Source organism: Triturus cristatus, chromosome 8 (assembly GCF_964204655.1).
Source record: "Triturus cristatus chromosome 8, aTriCri1.1, whole genome shotgun sequence".
In the NCBI taxonomy this organism is placed as follows: domain Eukaryota; kingdom Metazoa; phylum Chordata; class Amphibia; order Caudata; family Salamandridae; genus Triturus; species Triturus cristatus.
The window spans coordinates 693,768,074-693,787,074 of NC_140591.1; the positions used below are offsets into that span (position 1 = coordinate 693,768,074).

General features: G+C 43.5%; 1 protein-coding gene across 1 annotated transcript in view; it reads left to right on the forward strand.

Annotated features, from left to right (window-relative positions):
- RMP64 (ribonuclease MRP subunit p64) overlaps positions 1 to 19,001 on the forward strand; it is a 112,099-nt gene that overhangs the window by 46,441 nt on the left and 46,657 nt on the right. Inside the window, exons 3-4 of the mRNA XM_085622101.1 lie at positions 13,406 to 13,482; positions 13,636 to 13,767. Of these exons, the coding sequence (XP_085478227.1) occupies positions 13,406 to 13,482; positions 13,636 to 13,767 (209 nt within the window). The remainder of the gene's footprint in view (positions 1 to 13,405; positions 13,483 to 13,635; positions 13,768 to 19,001) is intronic.

Sequence of the window (19,001 nt, forward strand, 5' to 3'; positions counted from 1 at the left end):
ATTCTCATAACACATTAGAATAGTAATCACATCATATACATTGTGCCACCTGTCACTAGGTCATATCTACAAGGGAATATTTGCACCTGGCAGGGCCCACTGGACCACTGTCAGAACCATCCCAAAGTGAAATTAGTACAAGTAAGACATACCATAAACCTACAACCAGTAATCACTGGTAACCACTGTACTCCGCATCAGCCTGTAACATAAACCACATTATGCACAGTATCACATTAGGCGCCAAATCCATTGTACGCCAACCTCATCGGTCTAACATTTTAGACCCTAACCTCCTAAGCATCACTCACATTAGGAAATAATCTCACTGGCATACACACATTACGCACATAATCTCATCCCAGAACGCATTTAGAGGCATGAATCATAGTAAAGCATCACACTTACTAATATCATGTAAATCACTGACCCTTTGCCCAACTGGCCTTCCCAAAGGGGTTCAAACGCCCTGTGTCCAGAATGTCAGGGCTGTTGCCTATGCAGCATAGTTTGCACGTGTGCTATTGCGCTGGGGCCGAGGAGTGCAACTCACTCCTATCTCTCCAATGCCCCTAAAGAACTGTGGTCTAAACGTTGCAGCTGGCACGAAGTGCTGCGCAGCTGTGAATTACGGGAAGGCCCTGGCACCACTGTGCCTCCGGTCCCACTCAGGGACTTCTCAACCTCATGGCCATCTCGTTGCAGCTGCCCGCGCTGGTGCAGCGCAGCTGTGGTATTTCTCATAAAGGGGGCCCGGCACCTCTGTGTCCTCTGGACCTCCATCGTTGTACTAAACACATGCCCCCATCGTTGGGGCGGCCCACCCTCTGGCGGGACCGCCCAGGCACCGACAATGTGCCCCGATCTGCCCCAAGTCACTGGGGCCCTCTGGGCTCTCTCCTTTACCAAAGAAACTGCCCCCCCAAACGTTGGAGCGGCCCACAACGGCCGAGCCCGCTCGGTAAATCGGCACCTTGTGCCTGCATCTGGACTCCCACCCCCCCCCCCCACCCCCCCCAAACCGTCTCAACTCACCGTCTCAACTCACCGACTCTTTGCGGGGACTGGGGCGGACACCGGCGGCACTTCTGCCTTCTTCACCCGGGCCCCCTCCTGGGACCCGGGACTTCTCTTCCACGCCGGGGAACTCTGCGCTGCTCCTCTCTCGGCAGGCGGGACCGGCAGCACTTCTCCTGGTCTCCTCTGCCGACCAGAGATCACCACGCTGTAACTTCTCGCGCAGAGCTTCCCTTCACTCATGGGAGCGCTGCCATCGGCGGCCTCTGCCGCCTTTCCTCTTCACCCGGGGCCCCTCCTGGGACCCGGGACTTTGCAGCGGTGCTCGTGGAGGCGGGGTAGGCTCCCGTCCTCCCTTCTGCCCGTACTACTTCCCCTCCCGCTGCCGGCCCTGCCCAGAGGCAGGCGAACTTTGCCTGGCTTCCGCGTCGGCGGCCATCTTCTCCTCGGGTCGCGGCGGTGAAACGCGGGGTGGCTCCCGCTTCGCATAAAGATACCGGCGGGGTGGGCACCCGCCGTGACAGCAAATAAGCGGGGTGGGCACCCGCATTGTAAATCTACCATAAAGCGGGGTGGGCTTCCGCTAGGAAAATAAACACGGAGCGGCCATGTGGGGTGGGCACCCACCATGAAATCAGAAGTGCGGGGGAATCCGTACGTCGGGATTCCCTCGAAGGTGATCGCAGCCCAGTGTTTCAAGGGGAAAACAGAAGCGCTCCTTCTCAGAATAAATAAAGCGCTCTGCAGAAATAGCAATAAAGCGCTCTCCAGGCGCTAGGACTAAAGTCCTGGAAGTCCTTTAAGATGAGGGGGCAATGCAGGGCCCGGGGAGGCAAGCCCTCATGGAAGCCCCTCCAGGGCCCCAGCAGGAACAACACACCAAGACTGAACATTTTCATTGGGTCACAGCCCCTATATTTATACTAGCATTTCCCTTTTTGTCACAGCACAGGGCTCGGGGGAACTGGTTTAGGGGGGATTTGGAGCACTTTGCTTTAGAAGCTCCTCTTCCCCTTTATCAGGTGGGGGCTCTCCATCAGACACACCACAGGGGGGCGAAGCCAGCATTCACTAGGGAAGCACCATCCTATTCAGAGTCAGGGGATTACTCCTCCCACCACTCTTCCTCCAGGTGTCCCATTCAGCTCAGCGCTGACTCACCCTGCCCCTCCTGGAGCCACCCACACCTCTCAGCTCCTGTCAATCACAAGCCAGACATGCAATTCACATCAGGCAGGCAGACGCATAGCACACAGAAATGCCAACTTCTAAAAGTGGCATTTCTCCACCAGTCACCATAAATCTGCGCACACCATTGCGCAGCATTTATCCTCACGAGTTCATACATACTAAACTCGACCCTGCACTCCTCTCATACCAGGAATTACCATGGACACACTTATCCCCCATGCATTCCTATGGGAGGGCAGGCCAATCTCCCCACACGTACACAGAGAGCGCACGCACGTTACACTGGGCCACAAGTGCCCAGAGGCTTAAAACCACCACCACCACCATGTCAGAGCTTAAGGCAAAAAGTTCAGGGGTGAACCTGCCAAAAAGGGCCAAGTCCAACACCGAGGCACAAGATGGCTGCCAACACTTCCTGGTTTGGAGTGTTGACAGCTAATTAGAATAAAGCTCGTGGTCTGGAGGGTCCGCGGATCCACCGCGCCTCTATATGTCGAAACTTTTATTTTTTGATTTTCTCAGCAACTACAGAACGGTTTTACACCATTTTTTAAAAAAAGGGCGCTTTCTGAACCAAGCACTACCTTTTTGCCAAATTTGGTGTAATTCCGTTCAGCAGTTCAAGCTGTAGCCGTGTCTAAAGTTTCCTATGGAAAATAACTTGGAGAAAACACGTTTTGGGACCCCCTTTTTTTCTCGGCCCCGCTTACCGAATCACCCCAAGACTTTCAGGATAGGAGCTATAGTAAGGCTCAGATTTCACTCGTACAAAACCAGTGAAATTCAGCAGTATAGTTGCCTGAATTCATTATGACTTACGCCCCCGCAATGCACTGCTTATGACCTCACATATTACATCACTCATGACATGGTAAGTGACATCAATGAAGTGTTTTTCTTAGTTTGTTGGTCTCTACCTGGGCTGTGGTATTGAGCCATAAAGTGGAATAGAGTGCAACAAGGAAAAAGCGTAGTAGAGGAAAACATCCTTGTGGAACTGCATCACCAGGGGGTTTGTTTTATATACTTGAACCCTAGACAGCAGTTTAGCGTGAGCGTTATGTCTCATCTTCTTAAAACGACCTACATCCTATTTTGTATGTGTTTTATCGATTGGGTTATCGCCACCTTTAAAATGAAATTGCTTCCTCTTGCCGAGATGCATCATCCTGTAGTTGGTTGTGCAATATGGGAAAATGGATCAGTTAATTTTTTTTACTGAGAGATACAGTCTTTGGATGAAAACTAAGGTATTTCCTTTATGGATTGGCCACAATGCCTGGTTGCCTTTCTGTGTTGAATTTATTAGTCTAGATCAGCAGCTCTTAACCTTTTGTGTTCCGTGGACCCCCCAGTGAACCAACACGAAGTCGGGGACCCCACATAAGTAATTCCTAAGATTGGAAGCTCAAAACAATACACAAAAACAAGTGTGCATTATTATTATTATTATTATTATTATTATTATTAAAAGATTTATACAGCGCATAGCTGCCCCAATGACGGGGCGTCCCAGCGCTACCCAGAAGAACAAGTGCAGAGACTACTCCAACTAACACAAACCAGAATTACGCAGGGAAAAGCCAGGTCTTCCAGGCCTTGTGAAATAGCATATGATTCTGCAAACCTCTAATAGAAGTCGGGAGGGAATTCCACAAAAGGGCTGCCTGGACTTTAAAAGAACGTCCACCAGCTCTGACTCTTTGAAAACGAGGAGTGCAGACAAGGCCCGAGTTAGCGGAGCGAAGGGGGCGATTTGGGATATACTGAACAAGTATGTCATCCAGAATAGGGGGGCCTTGTTTCGCCAAAATTTTATGAGCCATACACAAGGACTTAAACTGAATTCTTTTAGCTATAGGCAACCAGTGCAGTTTGGGTAAGAGATTAGAAACCGAGCAAGATTTAGGAAGCGCAAACAACGTCCGAGCAGCCGCATTTTGAATGCGTTGAAGGCGAGAGACACACGATTTATTGGCCCCCAGATAAAGGGAATTGCCATAATCCAACCTGGACAGAATTGTGGCCTGGAGAATAGTTTGGCGGATCTCTGGATCAAAGTATCCAAGCAGGGGCTTCAACCCCCTCAGGAGTCCAAAACAGACCCCTGCAAGGACTTTGGACTGTGTATCAAAGGAAAGATCCCGGTCTATCCAGAAGCCTAGATTCTTGACCGCCTCTTTAGGCAGTGGCGCTGGCTTAAGTTGGTCCGGCCACCCCTGTTCTGACCATAACGCACTGTCTTTCCCTAGCACAAGAATTTCTGATTTAGCGGCATTTAGCTGCAAGCAGTTGGTTGTCATCCAATCTGAGATAGCTAATAAATCCTCTTTGAATTTGAGAAGGTTGTTTCTACAATTTTTTGAAAAAGCAATGACTAACTGGGTGTCATCGGCATAGGATACCAACGACAACCCTCTACCACTGCTAGGGGCTGAACATAGATGTTAAACAGTGCTGGGCTCAATATTGAGCCCTGCGGAACCCCGTACTTAATAGCATGCACCTGCGAATGGTATGGAGGAACAACCACTTGAAAGGTCCTTTTTTTCCAAGAAAGAACCAAACCAAGAGAGCGCCAAACCCCTGACCCCAATATTGCGTAGTCTACCCAAAAGGATGTCATGCGAAACAGTGTCAAAAGCGGCACTTAAATCCAATAGAATCAAGGCCACCGAGTTCCCAACATCCAGGTTACCGCGAATATCCTAAATCACGGCCAACAGAGCCGACTCGGTACTGTGGCAGGGACGGAAACCATTTTGTGAGGGGTCAAGGATTTTATTCTCCTCTACAAATTCCGCCAAAGCGGAATTGACATAGGATTCGGTGACTTTGGCTAAAAGAGGAAGTTGAGAAATTGGACGAAAATTTCCAGGATCTGAAGGTTCCAAAGATGCTTTTTTTAATAGAGGAATCACTTTTGCATGTTTCCATGAGGTGGGCAAAGAAGCCGAGGACAACGATAAATTAATCAAATCCCTGGCCACTGGGAGCACAGATGGAAAGACCAGGCTCAGTTGGTCAGGTCTCAAAGGATCAACTGGGGAACCTGATTTAATTTTACGGCAAAATGATTCCGTCTCAGCTATCGTAAGAGGAGGAAAAAAAAAACCAATGTTGATGCAGGGGCGACCAATCGATCCTCCCCTTTAGGTACTGGCGCAATGTTAATACTCACTACGTGCGGGCTGACAGTTGGAAGATTATTATAAATGGTCTCCACCTTTTGCACAAAGAAATCAGCAAGGTTATCGCACTGAGCATTAGACGAGACAGGGGGGTCCGCTTACACATTAGAATGTTGCATTTGTCGAAGAAGGGAAAAGATCATTTTGGGCGGGTTTTTACTCTCCAAAATTTTGTCAGCAATATAATTAGCTCTTGCTTTCCTGATCAGCCTATGATATGACTTAATAGCGGCGCAATAGTTATTTTTTGCTTCTAACTCATAAGCACGCCTCCAGGTTCGCTCCAGTTGCTTACAGACCTTTTTTGCTTTCCCTAAGGTCTCAGTAAACCACAGATTAGATGGCCCTTGTTTCTTCTTTGAGCTCAGTTTTGCCAGAATGCAAGTATCTAGTGCTGAGGTCGGCCAATCCTGGAAAAGAAGATCGGCGGCCTCTATATTAGAGGAAAACTGGGGTGTTGAACTTACCAACAAATCTGAGAATTGGCTAACATTCAATTTATGCCAGGGGTGTTTAATCACCGGGCAAGCACATTTCAAGGCCGGTTTCCCTGGCAATTTTACAGAAAAGGAGACCAAAAAGTGGTCGGACCAAACCACAGGGACAGGAGGAGACACTATTAATGAACCCAAATTTGAAAATATGGGGTCCAACAAATGGCCGGCCACATGAGTGCATTCAGTCACGTATTGATGCAGTTGGCAGGCCTCAAGATCAGCTAAGAAACAGGCGATGTCAGCTTTGTCACTGTTTTCCAGATGGAGATTCAAATCACCCTAGATGGAGAAATTTGCTGCTTTACTGGCTAATATCGAGACCCTACTCACTAGCGCCTCCCTGAAAGTGTTAGATGGCCCAGGAGGGCGATAGATTACCAATCCCGAGACCGTGAAGTTGCAATTAAAAGAAATTTGAAAAAACGCACTTTCACAGTCTGGAATATCCTCCTTCTTAAAACTACATAAGAAAGGCTCTTTAAGAATTGGCGCAATACCTCCACCACGTTTGGATGATCGGTTAAGTTGATATATACTATAACCTGGAGGGAGCGCCAGCCAGCTCTCTGCACCAGAATCATGGGTTAACCAGGTCTCCGTCAGGAAGAGACCGGTCGGAGAATCATCTGAGAGCAAATCAAATATTTCAGCATGATGTTTAATAAGGGAGCGGCAATTCAGACTAAGGAACCGTAGTTCTGTTGAGGCCATGGGAGAAGAACCCCTCCCCGCACTCCTCAAAGTAAAAAGGCACTGTTCACACTGAAAGAAATGTAGCATAGATGTCCAGGAATGCTTCATACAACTTGAGCAGTGTGTGTTCAGAGACAGAAGCTCAGAACGAGTAAAAGTAATCCTGTCAGTACATAATTGGGCAGAATTACTAGCAGCTGGCAGCGTCCCGGCGCGGACGGGCACAGACGGGCTTGCCTTAGGCGCGCCTTCGGCGCGCCTAAGGCTAGCCTGCTGCGCGCGTCCGCATCGGGTGCGGAATTTAAAGGTAGGTGGGCAGAGCCAAAACCTCCTGTCACTACTGATTGGCCCTAACCAGCCAATCAGCGCTCCGCACTGTCTAGAATGCGGAAGCAAGAGTTATAGCAGCAAGACCCGGTCACAAACAGTGTAAAAAATGCTATGTAAGCGGATAAAAAGTTATTTTAGTTAAAAAGGCAAAAGAGAGCACAGTCAATTCAATTTTAAAAAACAAACATCAATCTTTTTAAAATAACGGCAGCAGCACTCAGCACGAGTGTCTAGAGGGAGCACGCGTCCGCATCAGCTGCGGAATTTAAAGGTAGGTGGGCAGGGCCAAACCCTCCTGTCACTACTGATTGGCCCTAACCAGCCAATCAGCGCTCCGCACTGTCTAGAATGCGGAAGCAAGAGTTATAGCAGTGAGACCCGGTCACAAACAGTGTAAAAAATGCTATGAAAGCGGATAAGAAGTTATTTTAGTTAAAAAGGCAAAACAGAGCACAGTCCATTCAATTTTAAAAAACAAACATCAATCTTTTTGAAATAACGGCAGCAGCACTCAGCACGAGTGTCTAGAGGGCATCAAACTATGTACACTGTATGAAATATTTGATTTAATTCATTAATCAAAACTCATACAAAAATCTTTTGCTGAAATTGAATAATGAGTTTGCATGCGGCCGGCTATCAAACCGTTACCGAAGACTGAGTGATCTAGAGAATACGCTGACCATATAGTGCAAATTCAATGAACTTCTAAGAGAAATCCTATACATCACATATGAAAGCCCTGAAGATGTCTCGTGGGAGACGAAACGCGTTGGCTATAAGATTATGAAATATGGAATGGTAAGAATCTCCGTCCGAAAAAAAATAAAGAAGAAAATATCTCTATGAAATATACATCTCGTGCTGGATGTCTTTGTTATTGAGTTGCTGTCGTTATATCATGTTTATATAAATGTATATAGTGCTGAAACCTCTTTGCATTTGCATGTTGTTGTAGGACTTGATCCTACATTTTGGGGAGTAAAGAGGGAAGTACTCTCTGGTTTCGTGCACTATCTAACAACTAGTAACCACATTCAATTTGTTGTGTGCGGACTTGATCAGCCCCTACCCTCAGGACTTGGTTTATGTCATACAAAAATCGAACTTTTATTTAAAAAGGTTTGATTTTATTAAAAATTGAGTTTTATTAAAAAAAGTCAAAGGGATAAGCTATTTGCTAGGATATGATTTTGTATTTTCTACTCCAATGCATACTGTTTTTCTAAGCGTATACCACTGCTTCAGTTGAGTCCAGTTTTCGTCATGTTTCTATACTTGGGCTACTCACAAGAATCAGAATGAGGAGGCCAACTTAATTTTTAGCTTCAAATTTCAAATTCGTTCACATTTACAGGGCGTTTACAAATTTTCAATTTAGCTTTTTCTTATTTATTCATACTTTATTACACTTTTTTTTTTTTTTTTAAATATTTGTTTTTATTGACAACACAAATAGTACAAAAACCGAAGATTAGCAGATAGTAATAACATATACATTTTATAACAAGTAGGCCAGACACATAAACAAATAAAGGCGTAAAAAAAAAGTAAAAAGGGTTAAAGAAAAGTTCCCCAAATTTTATAAAATTTTTTCATAGATTTCAATCCCCTCGTTTTAGCAATGGCACGCTCCATAGTGTAAATTTCATTAATCAAGAACCACCATTCCAAAATATGTGGGGGTTTCTGGGAGATCCATGCCCTAGCAATGGTCAGTCGCGCACAAGAAAATAGTACGGTTAATAAATCTCTGTGTGGGCCATTTGTAGATTGTACATCTAGTAATACAGATAACGGTGAGAGAGAACCAAATATGATTTGTTTTTGCGATAAGATATTTTCGAATCCAGTCCAGAACTCGTGCAAGGCTGGACATGAAAAAAATATATGAGTAATATCAGCCGCCACTAGATCACATTTGGGGCACTTAGAGCGTGGGCTTGATGGAGCGTTTTGAGACCAATTAGAAATTCTGAACGGGGTATAATATAAAAAGCAAATGGTTTTGTATAGCTGAATCCTCAGACTCGAAGATTGTACCACTTTATTGATATTGCAGAGTGACGCCGAGATTTTAGTAGCGGTGATATTAATCCCTAGTCTAGATGTCCATTTCAGAGCAATTTTTGGACAGTTGTCCTCTTTGAAATTATTTAAACATTTATACCCCTTGCTAATTAATGATTTCTGATTCTCCAAATAAAAACACGTCCATAAATCTGAGTCCGAAATTTGAATGATTTTCATCTTACAAATCAAGTAGTCTCTAATTTGCATATATTTGAATCGCATAGATTCAGTTAAATTAAAGAAAAGTTTAAGTGTTGTAAAATTTAAAAATCCCTGATTTCCATAAAGATCCCCCAAAAAATTAACTCCCAGATTGGCCCAGACGGTCCCAAGTCCATCATTAAATATTCCTGGTAGCCCAGGATTGCCCCACAAAGAAAGCTTAGAGTGAAAAAAAGAAGTCTTGCATGTATTTAATAAAGATTTCCAAATCGCAATTGCCTCTCTCGCAGTCTTAAACTTAACCCTCTTAAAATAATTAGGATCATTTACTCTTGCAAGAAATCGGTTAGAATCATTGCCTAACATAAATTGGTGGTAATAGTATTGACTATTAGGATAGAACAAACTACGAAGACGGCCAAAAAAAGTTGCCAGAAAATATAATTTGAAATCAGGGAAGTTTAAGCCGCCTTTGTCGGTTGGTAATTTAAGCAGAGCAAGCGATCTTCTCGCTTTCTTGTACCCCCAAATATAGCTGCTTAAAATCCCGTCTAATTTCTTAAAAAAAGAGTTATTAACACGTAAGGGTATAGACCTAAATAAATACAAAAATTTTGGCAAAATCTTCATTTTAATTAAGTTAATCCGGCCTATAAGACTTTAAGGTATTTTATGCCATTTTTTTAAATAGGCCAGCTACTTCTTTCAATAAGGCATCATAGTTGAGGGTGTTTATGTCGCTTATTTTGGCTGATATCTTGACACCTAAATATGTCGCCACCCGACAAGTACCTTGGACTAAAGTCAATGGTTTGTAGTTTAGTATGACCTGTGTTTTACTTAAATTTAATTTGTATCCTGAAATTGAACCAAAAGCATTAGATTCCTTAATTATCGTTATAAGAGCTTTTTCTACATCAGTGGAGTATATGGCAATGTCATCGGCATAGGCAGTGATTTTCAAAGAGTTAGAGCCGGATTCCGATGGGATAATATGAGGTTGAGTTAGTAATGAGTTTATAAACGGTTCAATGGAAAGTGCGAAAAGCAGGGGTGAAAGCGGGCACCCCTGCCGCGTGCCCCTGAGTATTTTAAAACCTGGGGAAATCATGCCTGAATAACTAATTTTAGCCGTTGGGGAATCATATAGGGCCTGTATCCATCTTAGATATTGACCATTGAAGCCGTACGCCCTCATTACGGCCCAGAGGTAATCCCACCCGACTCGGTCGAATGCCTTTTCAGCATCTAAAAGTATCATACCGAGTCTGGTGGAATTAACCGCTGCCACGTCAAACGCGGTAATTGCCATATTAACATGGGCTGTAGTGTCCCGGCCGGTAATAAATCCATGTTGTTGTGGATTGACCAGCTCCGGCATATAGGGAGCCAATCGAAGTGCAAGAATTTTGGAGAATATTTTAGCATCTGCATTGATTAATGAAATAGGCCTGTAAGAGCCACATTCCTCAGCAGGTTTTTTTTTTTAAGGAAAAAGACTATTTTATCAGAATTCCAAGAGTTTGGAGCCTTCCCTGTTTGATCAATCGAGTTAATTACTGAGCAAAAAAGGGGAAGTATTTCATCCATACAAATTTTATAAAATTCTATAGGAAGTGTGTCTTCTCCTGCAGCTTTGCCGGACGGGAGAGAAGTAATAGCCGTTCTAATTTCGGTAATGGTGACCTCCCCCCCTAATTGCCTGTTATGTTCAATTCCTATATTATTGGTAACATTGTTACCGAGGTATGTTTGAATATTATGTAAGGTAGGGTTGTTTTCCGGAGTATATAAATGACTATAATATTTAACAAATTGTTCAATTATATCTGTAGTTTGATCATAAATCATATTATTGGGTCCCTTGATAAATTTAATTATTGTATTGGCTTTGTCATCCGCGATTTTATAGGCCAAGATCTTACCGATTTTATCACCACTCTCGTATTGAGAGATTTTAAATTTATGTAATTTTATACTGGTTCGTTCTCTAAGAATATTTTTAGTAGCAGAGCGAAGACTGATTAACTCTAGTCCTAATTTATCCGCATCTAATGAGTCTTGTGTAAGAGCATCTGCTAGCTGATTTTCTAGTAGCTGAATTTTAGTAATAATAGCCTTATCCTCTTTACGAAGTTTTGGAGTTTTGTGTGAAGATAAATTGTTGAGTAAACCCTCTTATACTGGCCTTACACACGTCCCATACATAAATTGGAGAGGTGGAGTGAAGATTTATATCAATAAATTCAGAGATATGTTCTTTAAGTTGTAGTATAAATTCTGAATCTGAAAAAAAGATATCTGGGGAATGAAAATGATCTTGTATCTTGTCTTCTTGTAGCTGTATTAAAAATAAAGAGAATGGGATTGTGGTCAGATGTAAGTCTAGGGCAGATATCGATAGTGCTGGATTCTAAAATCTTATCAGATGCCCAAATCATGTCTATACGGGAGCATAATTTATGAGGTGCGGAATAGTACGTGTAGCCTGGGATTTTAGGATGAAGAATTCGCCAAGCGTCTTTTAGGTTATGTAGACGACTTATTTCCAAAATAGCCACACGTATCTTCCGCATGCGTTGAAACCCCCTGTGTTTAGTAGTATCTATATCATAATCAATTATACAATTGAAATCGCCCCCAATTAAGAGTTCTCCTTCCCATTGCAATAGTTCGATGTTTAACCAATCAAAAATATAAGGATCGTCAATGTTAGGTCCATATACAGAGCATATAACATATTTGCAGTTTTCCAGATCAGCTTGGATGATTATCCATCGACCCCTTTTGTCTACAGCAGTTTTAATAACATTTAGTTTCAGTTGTCTTTGTTTTAAAATGGCGACCCCTCTAATAGTAGCGTTTAGAGTTGTACAAGCAATAACCTCATAGCCTAATAGCCTTAACAAGTTCCTATCTTTGTAACTAATATGTGTCTCAGTGAGTAAAACTAAATGGGGATTATATAGCTTAAGCTCTTCTTGTACTAACCGTCTTTTATTCTTGCAGTTGAGGCCATCGACATTCCATACTAGGCAACTGAGTCTAAGCATTTCAGAAGTGTTGGAGAGTCAACTACTCTAATAAGGACTATCATATATATCCGCTTTTCTTTTTTATTATTTTCAGTAAATGTTACTATTGTGTTGTCATTTTTATCATTATTAACCACCACCACCCGTGAACCCTTACTTTATTACTCTATTATTTAAACAGCTGAGCCCCCCTGAGTAGGTGTTGTGGACCACAGATTAAGAATCACTGGTCTAGACCAGTGAAAACAAAGGGCAGTCCTTAACCAACAAAATATTTCCAGCTTCACAGAAGAGGGATTGCCCCCGATGAGCAGGCCCCAATTATATTAGACTGTCTTAAAAATTAAGATGTAGAAAAAACATTTCACAAATGAAATGCTAGAATAGAAATGAACTTAGACCGCTGACAGTACTTTAAGACAATGACTGAGAGATCGCTCATTTTTCGGGAAGACTCCTCCTTTCTTGGACAGCGTTCCTCAAACTTCTGCTTTTCAGCCATAAGAGCGCTAACCAAACGCTACATATTTCTCCTCACTCAGGCCATGTCACGTTGAAGAGGAATCAACAAAAGCTTGTGGTCTCAAAGCAGTCAGTGGTTCAATTCACAGTAAGCACTGATGAGCCACACAACTTTGTGCCACAATAGTTCCCTAGGCAGCTACATTTACTCGGCCCCTGATGAATACACTCCTCTGAGCATCTTACTTGATGAGTTCAAGAAACGAGTGCTGGTGTTGCTCCCTAAGGTTTACCCTCTTTAGACCTGGTGAAATACCCCCGGTCTCGTGCCCTGTTTTCTTTACTGAGCGCTTAAACTTACCATACTATTGTGACGTACCTGTGTCTTAAAAGTCTGAAAATAGGAATGTTTTGAGCACCAGCGACCATAGAGTTGAACTTTGTTGCAGCAGTGCAGCCCACAAGCCCTATATTTGTGCTTTGTTGCCTACATTTTGATACATGTTTTGTAGGTTTAGCATGGACATTGCATAGTCTCTGTCACATGTAGAGTTGGAGCTTATCTGGCAGAAGTATTTCCTACTTTTTCACCAATGTTTTACTTGAAGTAAAGGTGATCTAGAAATTAAAAGCTAACAGTATAAGACTGCCCGTTGTTTTTTGTTGACTGTATAATTTTTGCCAGAGGTCTTTTAAGAAACCCTATGTGAATATAGAGAACTTGTATCCAATTTCTGCAACTTTTCTCTTTCAGGTCCAGCAATGTTTGAATCGTTTAACAAGAATGAATTTGGAAAGGTCAATTCAAGACTTTGTCGAGTTGTTCCCAAAGTAAGTAACAGTGGTGAGAATCAAAGTATTTCACCTTAAAAAAACAATCTTCATGCCCATAGTTTATTTTTTTGTTGTTGTTTTTTTTTGTTGCCATGAAAAAGCTTACTGTAAATGAATGTGATCCATGTTTTTTTGTTTCTTCCTCTTCAGTAAAAAAGATTTGGAAAATACTGAAATTTGCTCGGTTCCTAGCCAGCCCTTGATCGAGTTTGTGGCAGTGAAGATCTTGGGTGGTTGCAAATTGTTACTGCGGCTACTGGACTCTTGCTGTAAAGCATTTCAGTATCCTTTTTCGTTTTAGAATGGTTTTAATTTTTACATATGAAATATTAAGTCTGACATGAATTGTTCAAACCAGAGGTTAGCAGTTGTGTCTAGTCTTAGTATTGGATAACAAATGCATGTAGCAACATGACACATGTAAAGTGACTACAGAAACACCACAGCTGCATCTCGCTTGCCAGAATGCAGTAGCATCTTAAATCCCTCTTCCTAGAACATGAGATCTGAAGTAGGAATACTCTCCCTTGGCAGTCATTATGTTTCATATTCCAAAAAGGTTTATTGCTTATCTTCTATTCTACCCATCCCTCTTCCCCTTCAGCGTAGAAAGCGAATGCTTTACAAGTTACAAACCTTTAAGGATGCTGTCTTCTCAATTATATAGCCACCTCAGGTATATCCACACCAATTGCTTGATTGATGCATTCCTCTCAACAAATTGTTAGCCAGCCATTCTTCAGAAGACATTCTAGAGGAGATTTGAAAATAGAGTAGATCACTCCCTTCACAAAGGAATGGCCCCACCACGAGGCACACACAAACGATTTTTCACACCTAACTTCCAGGAGCAAATCCTGTGATGTGGCGGATTATTCAGAAACTTACTTTAAAGTTGTTGACTCTGGCCAGATATCCAGTTTAAGTTGAGCATCCCAGAACCATGACTTGCTACTCATAGGCACTCGTCCCTGTGTTTCTGCCACTTGAAGTTTGGTTAGTGAATTACATTGCAGGGCACGTGTCTGTCTGCAGAATGCTTTTGCCTGTGTTTCAGTGGGCTGGTGGTAAACTCCACAAGGTGCCAGCAGCCACAGTACACTTACAGTTGCTTTCATGTATAGCCATACTTCATTAGTGATAGTTATTAGTTTGACTTTGAGCAGGGTGTAATAGCAGCCTAGTTTTTAGGATACTGGTGTAAATACAACTAGCACCATGAATTTGGGCATCTCTGTTCCATGATTGGTTAGGAGAAATGGTAGAGATCTTACAGAGAGAGTTAGAAGTTGGTATATTTGAAATTTTTGGTTTTGCACAAGCCCTTAGCTTTCTGTTTTGGTACTGATGCTGCCACAAGGGTTGTATGTCATGAAAACGTGGTATTTTGTGCCTAGGCACTTCCCATTGCCAAGATGTTTTGGCACATTTAAGACATTGGTAGTTCTCTTTAAAGAAAAAACATACTTGGTCAAAACACTTCCTAGATGTAACCACACTTTCCACCCATCTACCCCGTCACTAAAATCACTCCTCTTTCATCATCTGACTGTGTTGTGGTAACATCAAAACTGCACTTAGGGTAGTGGCCAGTTTTCTGCTTTGATTGTAAGACGTGTTTATAACTGATTTTAATACTTATTGAAACACTGCCATTTGTGAACAAGCATATTTCCTCATCGGCGAAAACTTAGTAGAGTGGATTTCAATGGTGCATTGGATGTCTTTGTTCTAAAATAGGTGGCATCTAAAGTGCTACGGTATTTTCTTTTATTTTGCGGGGGGGGGGGATTCAGTGGTAAGATCACCAACATTTCTAGAATTAGGCCCAAAATCTCTCATCTTTTGTTTTACCTGGTATCATCTCATGTCTATTTCCTATTTCTTATATAAACTGATGTAACCAACTGACTTTGGCTGATTGATATTTGGTAAGGAATGCTCAGGCTCTGTTTATATATACACTGCATTGAATAGCATTTTGGAGCATAAGGAACAACTTAAAATGCCTGTGAGACATACTTCTCAATGGAATCTCTAATATGTGCACCTAGTATATGTCCCCATATGGAATTGCCTAATTATAACTTGTTACATTTGCGGTTGTGCATGCTGGTTTCTCGTGAGCCGTACCAGCATGCCTCTATACCTCCTGAATTGATTGGTAATGGGCAGTGCCTAGTACAGCTTGATGGGAAGTATGATCCATCCCTGCAGTTTTAGGTCTCGCCTGAGCCAGCGCATGCGCTGCTCTGGCGAGACATTTAGTAACTGGGTTTTCAAAGTGCTACCAAAGGCTTTTGCTGGCCTCAAGCATGCGGTTACGTGCGCGTGGACGTGCACAGCTGCCATCTAGCTTTCTGTAATGGCTCATTAAGCCTTACAGCGCGTGAATCCCCTCCCCTACCCCCTCCCTTCGCCCACTCCCTCCACGTCGGCTTCATTTTCCTTTCAGTGGCCAGCTTTCAGTGCTCTCTCAACACTCCTCCGCCCCCTCCCCTGCCGCGTTTGCGTTAATTTGAAACATATGTGCTTTCACTTTCGCTGTGGCGGGCGCTAGCGCCCGCACCACTTTCAAAGCCGGGCTTGTTTACAAACTATCTCGATTCATTCACTTTAGTGTGGTTCTGCTTTATTCATCTATTTACACATTTTGCTGGAGCTTTACAGGCAGTGTTTCCCCATCTCACCGCGCACATGTCCATGCGTCTTTCTCTCATCCCTCTCGCCCCGCCCCCAACACGTATACTCTCTTGTTTATTCTCAATATTTCTGCTTACACTCGTTTTCTTAATTCTGTCTGCCTCTCTCTACAAGGGGGGTGGTGTGTGTGTGTGTGTGTGTGTGTGTGTGTCCGTCCGTCCGTCCGTCCATCCGTCTCTCCCCCACACTCGTTCCTCGCTCCCCTTATTCCCATCTCTCATCCCCTGGCTTCTCTCCTCTACCCTTGCCCCTCTCCTGTCCCATTGCCCACTTTCCCTCGCTCCCTCCCCCATCTTTCCTATTCTCATCTTTACTCCTAATGTAAATCGATAAAAAGCGCATTTTTGATCTAATTTGAGGCTCCTCGTCCCACCGGTTTCTGCTTCTTAACACATTTCTCCTTCCTGCCCTGGTGAGTGCACTTTGAGGGGTCAGGGGTCTCGCCCTACAGACCCCACCCATGCCAGGAGGGGCATAAAGCGGTCAGTTGGGGGGTCCTGCCTCCCTCTACTCCAGTCCTGCTGAGGATGGAGACAGTTTCTACCAGACATACCCTCTCATTACTGACATCCTAGTTGTTCGTGTTGACTATTTAAACATTTTGAGGAATCCTATCTCCCGAACTCCAAGGGCTAGCGAACAATAGCCCACTGTGCGCACCGTACAATGTTAACCATTTACTCCCACACAGGAGAGGACGTCGTGACAGTAACATGACCACGCTTGGCCGTCAGTGCACACAAGTACTGCCTGTGTGTGTGCATGGGGGATCAGGCGTGCTCGACCATGCTGGCAGGCCCCAGAGGAGGCCTTGTGTCTGTCAGCCTGGCCACCTCCGGGTGCTGTCAGAACAGGAGACAGGCAGGGGGTCTGCGGATCACAAGCTCCCAGCATAACTCGTCAGGCAGCTACTGCTGATACAAGTTTGTGTGTTTTGCAGAACACTTCAGGGCACATCTGGATGCTGTTTTTCGGCCACCTAGACATCCGGTAGTGAGGTCACTGAGCGCATTTGGCTTATTCTGCACTGACACAATAGTCACAAGCACTGGCATAGCCAATAGGTCTCGCCTTTGGGACCTTGTACGTGTTTAGCCATGCAACAGTTGATGTTGTTGCACCAAGGATATTGTGCTACATACCTAAATGCTTATACGGTCCCACAAGCGAGACCTATTGGCTATGCCAATGCTTGTTTGGTAATGTTTTCCAGCCTAAGTATGTCACTGGCAATTTCAAATCGGGTCTGTGGGTCTTTGGAGAACTCAATGTGTGTCTTATTTATGCTTTAAATGGCATATAAATGATGATGTAGACAAACCTGTTCACAGCAAGTAGCAACAGTACTGCTGGAGAGTGGTCACACCTTAAAGACTGCAACTATGAGGATTGGCAACACACTGTTGGAAAATCCAGGTGGAGAATTTTCTCTGTTGCAAAAGTAATGAAAATGGCGGCCTGACACTAGTTACAGTATTTAGGACAAACCTTCGTGCACACAGTGGATGAAAAATATTGAACACCAGGCCCCCCTGAAAGGATTGCAGCATATGTACAGGACTCCTGGCATTAATATTTCAAACGTCTTTTTCAGGTCCCTGCCCTTTCAAATGTTGTTATCACTTTGACGCCCCAACCTAGAATACATCTCTGAAGAAATAAACTAAAATGGAGCAAGTTCTGCCCTTGATGCAAATCATAAAGGGGAAATGAAAATAAAACCTTCCTTGCGACAATAAATACTGGAGTGGGACAAAGCATATTCTATCGGTGTTCGAATGAGTGTTCTCATGGTAAGGATAACAGACTACTGTAAGGGTTTTCTTGTTAACAAACTGCAGTAGTTTCCTTAGTTGTCGGAAGCTGTATCGACAAAATAAATACATTTAAAAAGACCTGGCAAGCACATGGTGGAATAATGATGATACTACTGATAATATGTTGCGTTTGTGTTTTTAAAACAGACCTGATGTGAATCAATGCCAGATGGCTCCAGCATCCCATTTCCGCTGGGCCCTTATATCTAGGTATGTACAGGCGATTCCTTTGAATCTAGTGGATCTGCAGGTGGTTATAGATTTTCTCAAGATCACCTGTAAGGATTTATAAATGTGAAGTTTTGCTGAAAAGGCAAATAGTCTTGGTTTCAGCCATATTCATTTAATGCGATTCTTAGTTTTTGGGAGCCCAATTGCAGCCCGTTAATGGGGCATCTATGATCCCAGATCATGGATTTTGAATCCTGTAATGCCATGGGATACGGATTGTTTGGGTGGGTTAGTGTGCCGCTCAGGATGGATTACCCCCCCCCCCCCCTGCGTTTTTAACACATTTCTTAGTGATATCCCTGTCGGTGTATTCTGGCTGGAGCTACTTGGATCCAGAGAGAGTGCTTTAGAGCAAACTGTTTGGTAGGGTGAAATATTTACTACCGTAACTGTTGGGCAAATTTCTTATCAAGCCTGCAACTGGTTTCCCGGCAGCAGTACTTGTAGGAACTGGGAATCTCCAGGCATGTTCGATTCAGATTATATCAGTTTATCAGTTGGAATTGTTACTTGGCATTGACAGAAGCTTTTTTGGCTAAAATCATAGTCACTGGCTTTGGGAATGGAGGTCCTCAAGGTGCAGCAGCATTCGGAGATGGCGAACACTGTGCCAGTTAATACTTTGACAACCGTCGTGTGAAGTGTATTATACTGGTTACTGAGTATTTTGTTTCCACCTTATGGCCAATGAAAAAATAGTTGAGGCCTTTTGTCTTTTGCATCTCTTCTTCCTCAAAATGTTTGAGACTTGAATAAGATGATCAG